At 51.0% G+C, this 14,051-nt stretch overlaps 5 protein-coding genes and 1 non-coding gene across 6 annotated transcripts; 2 read left to right on the top strand and 4 right to left on the bottom strand.

Annotated features, from left to right (window-relative positions):
* Positions 1-855: 855 nt before the first annotated feature.
* On the top strand, positions 856-2,547 carry P153DRAFT_378454 (nitrate transporter-like protein; the record flags this gene model as incomplete). The annotated part of the gene is made up of 4 exons (XM_033669795.1): positions 856-1,007; positions 1,066-1,084; positions 1,140-2,310; positions 2,363-2,547. The coding sequence occupies 4 exons, from the start codon at positions 856-858 to the stop codon at positions 2,545-2,547; spliced, it is 1,527 nt and encodes a 508-aa protein (XP_033520659.1).
* A 177-nt stretch (positions 2,548-2,724) lies between these two features.
* On the bottom strand, positions 2,725-4,582 carry P153DRAFT_323509 (FAD/NAD(P)-binding domain-containing protein). The gene is made up of 2 exons (XM_033665211.1): positions 4,174-4,582; positions 2,725-4,069 (listed from the first exon to the last, which is right to left on the bottom strand). The coding sequence occupies exons 1-2, from the start codon at positions 4,397-4,399 to the stop codon at positions 2,925-2,927; spliced, it is 1,371 nt and encodes a 456-aa protein (XP_033520660.1). The 5' UTR covers positions 4,400-4,582; the 3' UTR covers positions 2,725-2,924.
* A 174-nt stretch (positions 4,583-4,756) lies between these two features.
* On the bottom strand, positions 4,757-4,841 carry P153DRAFT_t99. The gene has a single exon. It is a non-coding gene; the product is annotated as a tRNA-Asp (tRNA).
* A 925-nt stretch (positions 4,842-5,766) lies between these two features.
* P153DRAFT_347369 (ankyrin) lies at positions 5,767-8,551 on the bottom strand. Its single transcript, XM_033666169.1, has 2 exons — positions 8,202-8,551; positions 5,767-8,152 (listed from the first exon to the last, which is right to left on the bottom strand). The coding sequence occupies exons 1-2, from the start codon at positions 8,315-8,317 to the stop codon at positions 5,854-5,856; spliced, it is 2,415 nt and encodes an 804-aa protein (XP_033520661.1). The 5' UTR covers positions 8,318-8,551; the 3' UTR covers positions 5,767-5,853.
* Positions 8,552-8,692: 141 nt separating this feature from the next.
* Positions 8,693-10,858, bottom strand: P153DRAFT_369609 (Nse4-domain-containing protein). Its single transcript, XM_033668817.1, has 3 exons — positions 10,272-10,858; positions 9,406-10,218; positions 8,693-9,356 (listed from the first exon to the last, which is right to left on the bottom strand). The coding sequence occupies exons 1-3, from the start codon at positions 10,789-10,791 to the stop codon at positions 9,172-9,174; spliced, it is 1,518 nt and encodes a 505-aa protein (XP_033520662.1). The 5' UTR covers positions 10,792-10,858; the 3' UTR covers positions 8,693-9,171.
* A 285-nt stretch (positions 10,859-11,143) lies between these two features.
* Positions 11,144-13,942, top strand: P153DRAFT_298471 (phosphatidylinositol 3-kinase; the record flags this gene model as incomplete). The annotated part of the gene is made up of 3 exons (XM_033664213.1): positions 11,144-11,205; positions 11,255-11,341; positions 11,398-13,942. 3 exons carry the CDS (start codon positions 11,144-11,146, stop codon positions 13,940-13,942), a joined length of 2,694 nt encoding a protein of 897 aa, XP_033520663.1.
* Between the last annotated feature and the right edge of the window lie 109 nt (positions 13,943-14,051).

A 14,051-nucleotide genomic window follows, 5' to 3' on the forward strand; every position in this document is an offset into this window, starting at 1 on the left:
ACCACACGTTAGGACCAGTCCCAGTCTTCGCACGACGATCAGCCGCCCGAACCGAGAACAAGTGTCCGACACTGGCTGTCCTTGTTGTCCATGTTCCAGGCCGTATTCCTGCCATATCTGTAGCTTCATTACTGACGCTACAAAACTGGCTATGCTCAGAGCAATAGAAATCATATTACCCAGAGTTGGACACAGACTGATTGTCAGCAAGACCGCGGAAAAACAGCAATCATATTTGTCTGCTGCAGTCTTGATAAGGATTCCACCCTAGTGTCGCTTGATATTGCCAAGAGATAAGAAGATGCCCGCTCCGTCAACTAGAATACTTCCCGGGCGCCACTATCCCACGCCAAACGTCTCCCAGCGAACCACAGCTCTGGTAAGAATATTTTACCGCTCCGATCAACAGAATTCCCGCCTTAATGATGGTTTCCGCTATTAAGCTTTGGGCGTTGTCGTACGCGGTTGCCAAGCAGTTGTTCTGGTGCTCCGTAGCCTGGAACTGCGGCTGATAGGCTTGTACCTCCACCAATTCTTGTGTGGAGGCGCGGAACGCCCACAGATAACGAAAAGCTCCAGCTTCTGGTCCGGAGAACTGTCAAAGCTCTTGGCTTGGGGGACAATTTGTGTTGAACACTTGGCTCAGCGGACGATCTGCGTTACGTAGCTATACCGCGGAAGTACTATGGTAGACCAGTGTAAAGCGCTCTATATAACATCTGGGTCCGTATCTCCCTCCATGTTCATCCGCAAGCAGATCAGACTCCCTTCGTGCCTACAAGGCCCCGCAGCACACCCTTGTCTCCCCACACAAGCCCCATCTGCACCCCAGATTCACTTCCCACGCACATCATCATGGGTTTCCAATTGAAGCAACTCTGGTCTGCACCAGAGATCAACCCCTACAACAAGAAGGCGAAGTCGATTCCCATCTTCAACCCTTTCGACAAGTATGGACGGGTGTTCTTCTTCTCATACCTAGGATTCTTCATCGCGTTCTGGTCATGGTACGTTGTTCCCCACAACCAGGTCCAACCCCACATGCATCATACTAACGTCTTGCAGGTACGCGTTTCCGCCTCTGGTATGAACTCCACTCCCACGTGACATGTTCGATATAGATTCTAATTCATGCACAGCTTTCCGTCAGCATCAGGCAGGATATGCATCTCTCCCAGAATGAAGTCGCCAACTCCAACATCATCGCTCTCACGGCCACACTACTTGTTCGAGCTATCGCCGGACCCATGTGCGATAACTTCGGTCCCCGGAAGACCTTTGCGACACTTCTCTTTCTCGGTGCCGTCCCAACTGCCATGGCAGGCACTGCACACAATGCCATGGGCCTGTACTTCATTCGCTTCTTCGTCGGTATCCTTGGCGGTACCTTCGTTCCTTGCCAGGTCTGGACGACGGGTTTCTATGACAGGAATATCGTCGGAACCGCTAACGCCTTGGTCGGTGGTTGGGGTAACTCTGGAGGTGGCATCACCTACTTCGTCATGCCTGCCATCTACGACTCTCTCAGGCATGACCGAGGCCTGAGCTCCCATGTCTCATGGCGAGTGTCCTTCATCGTCCCATTCATCCTCATCACAAGTGTCGCTTCCGGTCTTCTCCTCCTCACTGAGGACACCCCAACCGGCAAGTGGTCTGAGCGCGGCGCTGTTGTTGCCCCCATCGATCACTCGCACGCCTCGGTTGTCCCCACAGCCGGTGGACTTGCCGACAAGCCATCGAACGTGACCTCCGGATCCATCTCATCTGCCGACGAGAAGAAGCAAAAGCCACTCGCTCACGGCGACGTCGAGTCAGCCACCGGCGATGTGCAGATCATCGACGAAGTCCAGCACGAGATCGTCGTCAAGCCAACATTCAAGGAAGCCATGAAAGTCGTCCTCTCACCCCAAACCCTCATGCTTTGCGCTGGTTACGTCTGCTCTTTTGGTGGTGAACTGGCTATCAACTCTATCCTTGGATCTTACTACCTCAAGAACTTCCCAGCTCTCGGCCAAACCAACTCCGGGCGATGGGCAGCCATGTTCGGTCTCCTCAACGTCATCACACGACCGCTTGGTGGTTTCATTGGTGATGTGATTTACAGGTCGACCAACCACAACCTGTGGGCAAAGAAGTTCTGGATTCACTTTGTTGGCGTCATGAGCGGCATCTTTCTCATCATCATCGGCAAGCTTGATTCGCACGACCGTCCTACCATGATTGGACTTGTGGCACTGATGGCTATCTTCCTGGAGGCTGGCAACGGCGCCAACTTTGCGCTTGTACCTCACATTCACCCCCACGCTAATGGTAAGTCCTTCTAATTCCACAAACTACGAACATCTTACTAACAATCTCAAAGGTATCCTGTCTGGTATCGTTGGCGCGTCTGGAAACTTCGGTGGCATCATCTTCGCCATCATCTTCCGCTACCACGGCAAGAACTATGCACAGGTCTTCTGGATCATCGGCATAATTGTCATTATATTGAACACTGCTTTCATGTGGGTTCGACCGATCCCTAAGGGCCAGATTGGTGGTCGCTAGGTGTTCTTGTTCTTCTGCGATTTTCTTTGTGCGTTCTTGAGTGATATCCAATACCTTAGAGTTGCGTTTGATGCTATAATGCAATAGTCCTTATTCATTGTTGAACACAAGAAAGTGGTGATTCGTGGTGTGTATTTTGCAAGTACGTGATATGAAACGACATCATCAAGCTTCAACCTATGGGAGTAATTGCCATGCGGAAGTTGAATATCATACTACTTTCTTAATTAGAGGGTCGACAACTATGGCAAAGTTATTCTTTGCTACATCCTAGCAGCACAAACCATGTGTATTTCGACATCCGCTTCCAAACAATATATACACCTTATCCAGACGACTTTCTACTACGAATATTCCCCTACGATATCGTTTGGCCCTTATGCCGCAACACTAACAGGCTTGACACCCACTTCCGTCATGTTCGCCTTCTCGCACTCCTCGACCGGACTATCAACCTTCTCCACCACATCCGTCAAGCCCATGTATTTCAAATTCGCGGCCCAGCCTAGATCCTGGCCAAAGTAACTCTGCATGACATCTACTCCGTACTTGATTCCGTTCTTGGGGTCGTATGTGAGACACTGTTTGCCGACCGCAATACCGATGACCGCCGCCCAAGCGGGGAGTTCAGTCACAGCGTGGCGATCTGCTTCTGGTGTGGAAGCAGGGAGTTCGCTGTTGAGGATCGAGGCGTAGATGTTTTGCGCCGCGGCTTGGCCCATGACTGTTGCGCTGCCGGCGCGCTTGATGCCCGTCCAGGAGATCACGTCCCCGACGCCGTAGTGGTGTGTATGGTTTGGAATCGTGGGCTTGAATGCAAGAGACTGCTCAACTATGATCTCCTTGTCGGCGTTCAGACATGAGGGCGGGAGGATATGTGTTGTTGGACTGCCTTTCTGAGTGGAGTCGATGACGAAGTCTGCGGTTAGGACGTCGTTGTTTGCGAGTGTAACGGAGAATTTTCCGTCTGTGAGAGAAGAAATGGATGCCCGGCTGCCGAGGATGACGTCGACACCTTCTTCCTCGAGGAGGAGCTTCACACGCTCTTTGAGTTCCGAGGGGAGCGGTTCGGAGGAGAGGACTTCGGCGCGAGAGTGTACGAGTGTGACACTGATTTGGGGGTAGTAGGATTTGACCTCGCTGGCAAATTCGACGCCTACGGCGCCAGCGCCGATTACTACTACTCTCCGTCCAGCGTATTTGCTCGGATCTCCGCCTGTGATTTTTTCAATGAAAGACTTTGCGTCACTTAGGTACTCCTCATAGCTTCCGCTTTTTGGTACAGCAGGCCAATGTCTCTTCAGTCCTGTTGCCACGACGAGGTAGTCGTATGCGTGTTGCTGTGTGTTGCCATTGCGATCGCACCACTCTGCAACTTTTGCTTCGGGGTTGATATTCTTGACACTACCGTGCTTGAAATGCAGGTTCGAATGCTTCAGCTCGTTCAAATGGCTGAAACGCCTCCACATGTGACTTGTGTACTTTGGCGTGACATGTGCAAGAGGTGCACCGACGGAGTGAACTGTACCTAATCAGCACACAACCTTCATGCATGGCGGAAGCAGAGTGATGGATTTAGGGAAAAAGACAAATCAATGCCTCGGTTAGTGGGGCAGGTAAACGCACAATATCCATCTCGCTCGTCGATGACTGTAATTTCAACACCTCGACTGCTTCTCGCGCCCTTGAAATCTGGTCCTGGGTACACGCTCTGTCTCGCTTTTCCCTGCGAGTACTCGAGAAGATTGACAACGGCCGAGATGCCACCGTATGCGCAGCCGACAACCAGGATACGATGCGGCGAGGAGAGGGACAAATTGCCCAGTGTATCGGTAATATTCGGTAGCCTCATCTTGGGTTGAAAGATTCGGGGGGGTAGAAGGGGCAGATGGTAGATGATCTGATAAGATTAAGATCAGGCGTGGGAGCGATTTTATTGCGCGACAGAAGGACCGGGCGCCTATGGCCGGCTTCGGTCTCAGTCGGTCCACTTCGCGTGTTACAGAAATCCAAAAGTGGCCAACGGCGCATCAAGTATGAGACGTAATTGGTGGAATTCAAGGCGGAGTGTTATCAGATGGTGCAAATTTTTATCAGATCCATCGGTAGAGTGCTCGGCGCTTACGAAGCCTGCTGTCCCTAGCCCAAAAGTCCCACCCCACCATGCAAAAAGATTACGCACGACGTCCACGACGCAAAAAGATGGGATCTCTCGAGCAGGGAATTGAACCCTGGTCTCCTGCGAGCTGTCTGATGGTGACAAGCAGAAATACTAACCACTATACGACTCGAGATGCGATCGCTTGATGAAATAGTTATGAGTTTGGCAATCTATATACACTCACGTGTTGTATCGCATCCATCGCGCTCGAGGACTACTTCCGCTCCAGATCCATGCTTGAGCTCACGCTAACGGTCCCATACAGTACACTTAGCACATCATTGACCAGCGTGTCATAAATGAAATGAGTTGATTGGTGAACTTCACTAGTAGCCAGGCTCAACCCATCACCAAAATCGTAGTGGATTGTGTCATCTGTGCTTCCTATTGGGGACGGCTTGAAACATCTTCTTACATTGTTCCCACCCGTTCATACTTTTCGAGAGGCATAATGCACCCCATTCGGACCATGTGCTTGAATAATATGTCCAACAACGGTCCGTGTTATACAGATCGATTGCTGTAACAACGCGTTCACAGCCGTAGCAATTTTCCGTTCTTGTGTTGCGTTTGTGCGTAGACCATGAAGCACCATAGGTGTAGTAATTTGGTGTAATTCGAGAAGCTAACTATACACATAACGGTTGAGACGGGCATAGAGGAGGTGTTAGTACAAGGCAAGTCTTGCACAGAAGAAGGTTTAGTGTAAGGGTTTCCGTGATGACTTTTCCTCCTTCGCGACCAAGGATTAAGAGTACCATATCGATGACAGCCTGGAAGGGAAACGCCGCCGACGGCTTGAGATACCTACCTGCCTTAGAATCAACGACCGTCTACCGTACGCCCAAATGGAATGGTGGAAATGATACTTTCTTCGTTGTTACAATATTCTCAATCACGTGGCATACGTCATTCTCGATCCTCTTATGTATATCACGTGATTGGCAATCCTCGTCTGTGATCATGGTTCCCGGCAACGTACACACTCCCATAATCGAGCCGGAAAAGCACAATGACAAACATTACTTCAAATTGGAACTCAGTTGGAAGCAGGAATAAACTCGTCTATGGAGCAACATGTTATCATGATATGCTACTCAGGCCTCACTCCTTTGTTTGTGGATATTCAACAATCTGCATTGACATCAGGTCAACATCATAAGATCATCCATCCAAACCCCCTTAACGCAAAATCGTCTCCGACATCTCATGTCTAAACAACTCTCACTATGCGTGTGCTCGACGCCATGTTTCTCCAACTCTTTCTTTGTCAGCAGTGTTCCGTCCGCACAGACTCCGCACTTGAACTGCAATACAGCAGCGATCACTTTTTGAAGATCACCTTTTTTCGGTTTGGCACAAGGATCATGCCATCGAATCTGCGTTGTAGATGGAACGAAGAAATCGTCTTCATCCGAGTCCATTCTTCGTTGACTGTTGCACATGCCGTGTGTAGAGGTCGAGATATTGATATTGAGTTGAAATGGTGCGTGTGCGACGACTGCGTTGTTGGAGATGTCCCCAGAAGATGATGAGGTAGTATTTGGTAACATATCCCGTAGCGTAGCACTACTGTTGGCCGTTGGACTCGGATCTAAGAATGACATGGCAAGCTGGTAGTCGAATTTGTGCTCTAGGAGATCAAAAGTATTCCGCATCGAGATGACTTTGGTGATTTCGCTGATCTCCGAGAGGTCGAGTCTCCTCGATGTAGCAAGTTTCGTCATGGTTCTTAGGAAATTGTCGCTAACTATCGCAAAGTACGCTCGTCGGAAGGAATGTTGAATGTCTTCCGGCACCATATTTTGCATGTTTGTCATGAACTTCCCGCGTTCCTGGGTACACGCTACTACTTGTGCGTAATTTTGGTCTTTCGATATGGGAAAGTGGCTTTGACTCCATTCATACGAGATGCCGTCTATGATTTCGATGTGATTTCCACAAATGTACGCAACTAGGAGCTCTATGACCTCTGAAAGCAACGACCCTTCTAGTTTGCGAGCTGCAATAATAAATGGCTGGGTACCAGTCAGGCCCTCGAGCTCTGGATCTGCTCCACCGTCTAGCAAGGTTTGCAAACAAGGGACTATATCAGCAGCCGAACACTGTTCGATGCATCTCATCAGCGGCGTTCTCCCGTCACCATGCACTGAATTCAGATCAACGCCCCGTTGAATGAGCTGATTGACGTCTCGCAACATATCAGCGGGATGTCGTTGGGCGTCTGGGCAAGATCCAAGCACGTCGTGAAGTAGACAAGCGCCATTGGTTCCAGGGTCTTGCGGGATGCTATCAACAACAAGTCGGGCGATGTTTGGTGTCGAATGCCAGAGTGCTTGATGCACGAATGTATCCCTTGAGGCAGATCTGCATGGATAATTCGAGAAAGGCGACTCCAGATTCGCGCCTTTCTGGACAAATATACGTAGACAGTCCAATTCGATCGAGCTTGTTTCTATAGCCCAATATGGTATCTCCTGCCACGGTTTGACGAACATTTGGAAAGGCGTGAATGCATCATCTAATGCGGAAATGCTTGCTCCAGCATCCAATAACATCTTCAGGATCTCATCGCATTGTGCTTTCACAACCGTGTTTGTGTATTGCATCGCTCGATGCCGCAAGCACAACTGCAACGCAGTATACTTACCCGTGCTATCAGGGGAAGGCCCCACGATGTTGACATCTGCTCCTTTAGCGAGCAAGATACGAACGACACCCGGTACCGCCCAAAACACGGCTTGTAGGAGAGGCTTCCACGTGGTACTAGGGAGCCCATTGACATTTGATCGACCGGGAACGAGTAGCGCTTGGACGGTATGCGATCTTCCGTTTTTGATAGCGTTGTGTAGTGCCAGGTCTGTTCCCAAGGGATGTCTTGATCCTGTTGCACCATGCGATATCAGCACCCAGACAATGGGTCCGCATGGCAATCCGCATGCAATATCAAAGAGCGTTTGTCCTGGGTGTTGAAGAATCAATATGCCATTCATTGCTGGATGACCATGAAAGCGACTGCTGGGTGTCTCGAAGGGTAATCCAATGGGGTTGTTAACATGGTCCATGTTCTCAGCAACGAGTTTCTCAAGTCCGTGCGAATCTTTATCTAGAACAGCACCTAGCATCTCCATGACGACATCCGACTCCACCGCTTGATCATCAGGCGAAGGATGATTCGACGGCTGTTCCAGCAGGCTCTCAGATACTGGCTCGAGGTTTGATGCGCTCGTTGTGGCTGTATGCGTACGTTCGGTAGCAGGAGCCGTGAACATAGTCTCCATAGGCATAAACTCAAACATCGAAATTGACTCCCTTTCACGCTGCTCATTTTCCTTGCTGCCGGAAAGACAATGTCTTCTCGTTTCACTGCGGTTACTTGCTATCTTAGAATGTCGATGTCTCCTGAGCCCCCACTCTTTCAACTTCATACGATATGCTCTTGTACTGTTCGAGCATTAGTGAGTACACAGCACTCGTATGAGAAGTGACTTACGAAGCCTTAAAGTTGTACTTATTCTCCATCAACTCCTTGACTTCTTCTAGGGGTTTCTTCTGGTTGAAGGACAGCTCCTTGATCTCAGCCTGCACTATATCCCAATCTTTGGTCATATTGAATCATGTAAATAACGTGAATGGGTATAACACGCTTGATGCTGATAATACTATTCAAGCTGTGCAATGGAACGTATAGTTTGCTTTGTGGGTGGATTGCCGAGTGCTATTGTCATATTCCTATTGAGTCAGGCAGGGCGAAGTAAGTTGTGTTCTCCGATCGGTGACCAGACCTGCTAATCAGGGTAAGTGTAGTGGTAGGTATTTATACAACTCACATCTCAACTTGTGATGTGTAGAGGAAGTGTGCAAAAGTAGACAGGGGACATGGAACTAACAGAGTGCAATTCCAAAACTAGGCTCGGTCTGGTCTAGCTCGGTCACGTTTTATACAATATCACGAATGCACGCAAAATACTTGATTTAACCGTCTGATAGTGGTGTACTCTTGTCATCATCATTGTTGACTCGTCAACAAACCTGAACACCGGTTACAAACCGCTCCAACGGTCATGGGCGAAGGTTGTAGCGTACATCTGTTGCTTTGCAGAATCGTTGACATCAAGGTATTGAGACCTTTCGCACAACGATATCGCAAGACGCATGAAACACGCAATATGTTATTCGCAAAAGACACACCGCACACATATCCCTCTAGATGTGCTAAAGCCAAACCGATAAAAGAAATCAAGAGAAGACCTGGGGTATCAAAGGCTTATGGAGGAACTACGGGTCGAAGACGCACACTCCGACCAAAAAACAGAACATTTGCTGCGCCGCAAAGATTTTACCCAGCTATACCAACCAACCTGAACTGTACAACCATGTTTGCAAAACGAAGAGGAGGAATATCAGGGAAGCGTGGAGATATTGTAACATGCCTCTGTACGAGGTAACAACATGTAATAGGCTTAGCCGTACCAGCCGCTCGGCCCAGCATTCACATCTTCGTTCTCGCGATGCGGAATAAGCGGTTCTTTGATGTCGAAAGCGTCGATAAACATCTGCCAGTTGGCGTAGTTTATACTGAAGACGGCCTGGTTCTTCTGAACATTCTTTTCTCGCTGCTCAGACACACCGTGTGGTACTCCAGGCACTGTTCACAAGTCAGCGAGAGAAACAGATGTATACGGGGGTAAACTCACTGAGTAGAGGCAGGCCATCGTCATCTTTCATGATCATGGCGTTGCCTTCTCGAACCAGAAAACTGATGTAGAAAAGATTTTCCACTGTCTGTCCGAAATCACGCGGATTGATTGCAAAGTCGAGAAGTCCGACAGCTAGTTCTCCGGTTGGTGCTGGATCCACTCGGAAACGTCGACAGGCTGCGCGTTGGTCCTCTTCACCCACATCGTCTTCTCCAATTTGCGACAGCTCCTGTTCGACTCCCTCCTGTGCGCGCTCAATGTGGCGTTCGAGATGGGACTTGATGCCTTTGACGAGGTGGGACAAGTTTGAGTTCTCAGACTCCTGGAGGTCGGCTTCCCTGATCTCCTGTGGCCGTGTTTCTGGTGCCAAGGGCTGACGCTGTGACCTTGCCTTTCGTTGGGTGGTCCTGACGCGCTTCTGAACAGACAGAGGGCCGAGGAGAAAGCCCGATGTTGGCGGTCGCCTGTTGAATGGAAAGCATGCTTGTCGACCGAACAAGGCCCAATCGAGGCCATCGCCAGTGTCGTCTTCTTCGTCGTCGTCTGCCACTACCGGTGCGTCCTCGATGTTTCCGCCAGTCTTCATAAAGTGAATGCACTTTGATACAAACTTGTCCAGATCAATGCTGACACCGCTGCTCCCATGCAGACTGTTGTCTAGCTTCTTTGTAGCCAAATCGCTGGCGTGTACCAGAAAACGGGAATCTGCCGCAGCGTCGATGGTCTGTCGGACCTTGCCAAAGATGCTGTTCTGCTTGAGGAGGAGGTCGTGTAGATGGCTGTTGTTCCCAATCATGTCATCGCGGTTTTCTGTGTCTATGAGCGCTGTTTGCGTGCTGATACCCCACAGTGACAGAACATACCCTCAAGAGTGCGATGATTGTCGCGCAAATGCGCGCGCACTCGACGGGCCTGCTCAGGAGGCTGGTTGGGGTCGTAGTGCTTTTGGTGCTCGCTCTCATCGTTCTCGACCTGCCCGGTTGTGTCGTCATCGTCCACTTCTTCATCTTCGTCCTCCTCCTCTTCTAGCTCCTCCTCTTCATCTTCGTAGACCTGGGGGCCGCCCATGCTGTAGGTCCCCGTTCGTCGCCTCTTGTTGCCGCTCCCTCCTGCAGTCGACCCAGAATCTGGCGTAGGCATGCGTACAGACGCGCCTCTCAGGCCCCTGGCTTTGCTTGGGCGGGGCGTGTTTTCACGCGTTTCAGGCATTTCGTTTTCTTTGTCCGACGCCATGGACTGCGACGGGCTTATGACAGAGTAGGTCGAGGGGCGCGCATTTCTGGCATTCCGTGGCGCAACGGAGGGGTCGCGATAAAGAGTGTCGGCTGTGGTCGCGCGACTCTGTTGTGGGGTGGCAGAGAGGTGTGTGTTGAGACGCGCCATGTTTGTTTGTCGACGCAAGTGAAGGCAGAGATGGCGACGTGAGGGGGTGCCTGTTCCTGCGTCGCGGCTGCTCCCATGGAGAGGGCGTCGCTAGCGCGATTTCGCCCTGGAAAGTGCGACTGGGCGTCAGCAATCACCACAACACGTGCCAACGCTCTCGCGCGTATCCCTGCTTGCTCGGCGTGCACGTCACCCCCTCTCGTCCCGCCTGATGTCTCACGGTGCATGCGCTTGCTGGTGACCCCACAGTACGCCGCGGGCCTGGGACGAGCTGCGCTGGAGACCATAGCCTTATACCTAGATGACGCGCGCTTATGGCATGCGGTAGCAAACAGCTCCCTCATCGCTCACGATGGAAGCCTTCAACTTCGCGACGTCGCTCGACCTGACCGAGCTGTCGGTGCACGTCCGCATGTGAGCGTTCCTGCTGTGTGTGCTTGGCCCCTACTGAGACGTCGCATAGAGACCGCCTTGATGGCAACCAGAAGCCTGTACCGTACTCGGTACTGTTGAAGCGTCCGGATTTGAGACATCGAGCATCCAACATCAAGTCAGTGACGGTGCGCCGAGCGAGTGACAAATCCATGGCTGACGTCAAGGCAACAGCCCGCACTTTGAGCTATATGTCACCGCGCAGATATGGGCCGACAGCAAGCCCCTCACCGTCCCCGTCCAGACAGCGTACAAAGCGTTCAAGAATGCGCGAATATGGAACGAGTGGCTACAGTTGCCTGCCACGTACGCCAACCTCCCCGTGTCTGCTCAACTAGCCGTCACCGTGTGGGACCTGTCACCCTTGGAGGACAAAGACTCGAATCTCCATGCTGTGCCTTTCGGGGGTACCACGATACCATTGTTTGACAAGGACAACACACTGCACATGGGGAGGCAGCGGTGCAGGCTACATCGTTTCAAAGCAGCAGATGGACTGTCCAACACCACCACGCCATGGGTCATACCGCCAGCGCGCAAGAGCAGGAAGAACGTCACAGTCGAAGACACAGTAGATGAGCAAATCGCTGAGATGCAGAGGCTCGAAGAACTGCTGAAGAAGCAAGAGATGGGCGATCTGCCATCGAACCACTGGCTCGATGGGCTCGTCTTCAAAAAGATGATGAAGATACGGAACGAAGCCCTCAAGGCAGAGGCAGCTGCTCTTAGCCGGCAAAGCGAGAACAACGTGACAAACGGTGGCTCTGTCGAGGGGGGTGATCCAGAACTGTTCTACCTCGACATCGAGCTTCCGCGCTTTGATCACGCAATTGTCTTCACCGATGTCGAGTACTCACCGCCTCCTGTCTCAGACTTGAGACTGCCCACAGAGTCAGACATCAGGCTACGTCCACCTCCCGAAGTGTCGTTTGGACCTGGTATCGACATCGATGGCATTGGTTATGGCGATGCAGATGCAGGACGGCTTATCAAAGTCTACGATCCCGAGATTGGAAGAAGAGTTAACCCAGCTGAAGACAAGCATCGCGAGTTGATGCGCAGTCAACAGACCGACTCGCTAGACCGGGACAGAAAGCCCAATGTGCATGTACGAGACAAGTTGAATTTGCTCATGGCCAAAGGTCCACTAGAAGAGATCACCTCACACGAAAGAGACGATATCTGGAAGTTCAGATACTTTCTCCTGCGAGACAAACGAGCACTGACCAAGTTTGTCAAGTGTGTAAACTGGAAGAACCCCAGGGAAGCACGACAGGCAGCTCCTTTGCTCGACAAATGGGCAGAAATCGATGTTGACGATGCTCTCGAACTGCTCGGACCTCACTTTGACCACCCTGTCGTTCGGAGCTACGCCGTCGAACGCCTTAAGAAAGCCGACGATGAAGAGCTGCAACTCTACCTCCTTCAGCTTGTGCAAGCTTTGAAGTACGAAGCTCCTGGGGAAGGCGACGACTCGTCTCTAGCACGCTTCCTAGTCACTCGTGCCGCGAACAGCTTCACGCTTGGCAACTTCTTCCATTGGTATTTGATGGTTGAGATTAGCGATACCAGCAGCGATCAGGAACCTGAACATCGCGATCTCTTCGCAAAGGTCGAGTATGATTTCATGGTCGAGCTCGAAACAACGCCCGAAGGCATCGAAATACGCAACACCTTTCGTCGACAAGGCGAACTACTCACCATTCTCGCAAAGATCTCAAAAGATGTGCGTTTCGGTGGCGGCGATCGAGCAACAAAACTCGCACGCCTGAAGAAGGCATTAGCAGACCCCAAGAACGAACTCACAAATTTCGAACCTCTACCGTTACCACTTGATCCCTCGGTGTATATCACAGGAATCTACACCGATGACTGCAACGTCCTAAAGTCATCTTTACTGCCGATGGTCCTCAGCTTCCGTACCTCATCCGACACGAAATATCCCATAATCTTCAAGACTGGTGATGACTTGCGACAAGATCAGCTCGTCATTCAAATCATCACACTCATGGACCGACTACTCCGAAAAGAAAACCTCGATTTGAAACTAACGCCATACCGCATCCTCGCCACCAGCACATCAGCAGGGGCCTTCCAGTTCGTCCCCTCAATGAGCATCGCCGCAGCATGTCAAAAGCACAAAGGTTCGCTCCTGGCCTACTTGCGCGCAAACAATCCAGATGACGCCGCCCCGCTAGGCGTTCGCAAAGAGGCAATGGACACATACATCAAGTCATGCGCCGGTTACTGTGTGATAACCTACCTCCTGGGTGTTGGTGATCGCCATCTCGACAACCTCCTTCTAGCGCCCGATGGCCGTTTCTTCCACGTCGACTTTGGCTATATTCTTGGTCGCGACCCCAAACCATTCGCCCCGCAGATGAAACTTTGCCGTGAGATGATTGAAGGTATGGGCGGCGCTACACATGCAAATTACCTCGTTTTCAAAGAATATTCGTTCACGGCGTGGAGCACACTTAGGAAAAGTAGCAACTTGCTGCTAAATTTGTTTGCGCTCATGCAGGGTGCGAATATTCCAGACATCAAGGTTGAGCGGGAGGGCAGCGTGAGGAAGGTGCAGGAAAGAATGTGGTTAGGGAAAGGGGAGAATGAGGCAGGGCGGGAGTTTGAGAGGTTGATTGAAGAGAGCATGGGAGATTGGAAGGCGGGTGTTATTGATTGGGCGCATGAGTTTGTGCAGACTTATTGGCGGAAGTAGTACACATGACGTTTGGTCTTTAACGTCTCGCATCACCTCACAGCCCACAATTCCCACTGTTGTATTAGTTTGCAAACTTTGCGGCTCGTTTCAAATATGCGGTTGCTGA

Source organism: Dothidotthia symphoricarpi (genome assembly GCF_010015815.1).
Source record: "Dothidotthia symphoricarpi CBS 119687 unplaced genomic scaffold P153scaffold_18, whole genome shotgun sequence".
NCBI lineage: Eukaryota > Fungi > Ascomycota > Dothideomycetes > Pleosporales > Dothidotthiaceae > Dothidotthia > Dothidotthia symphoricarpi.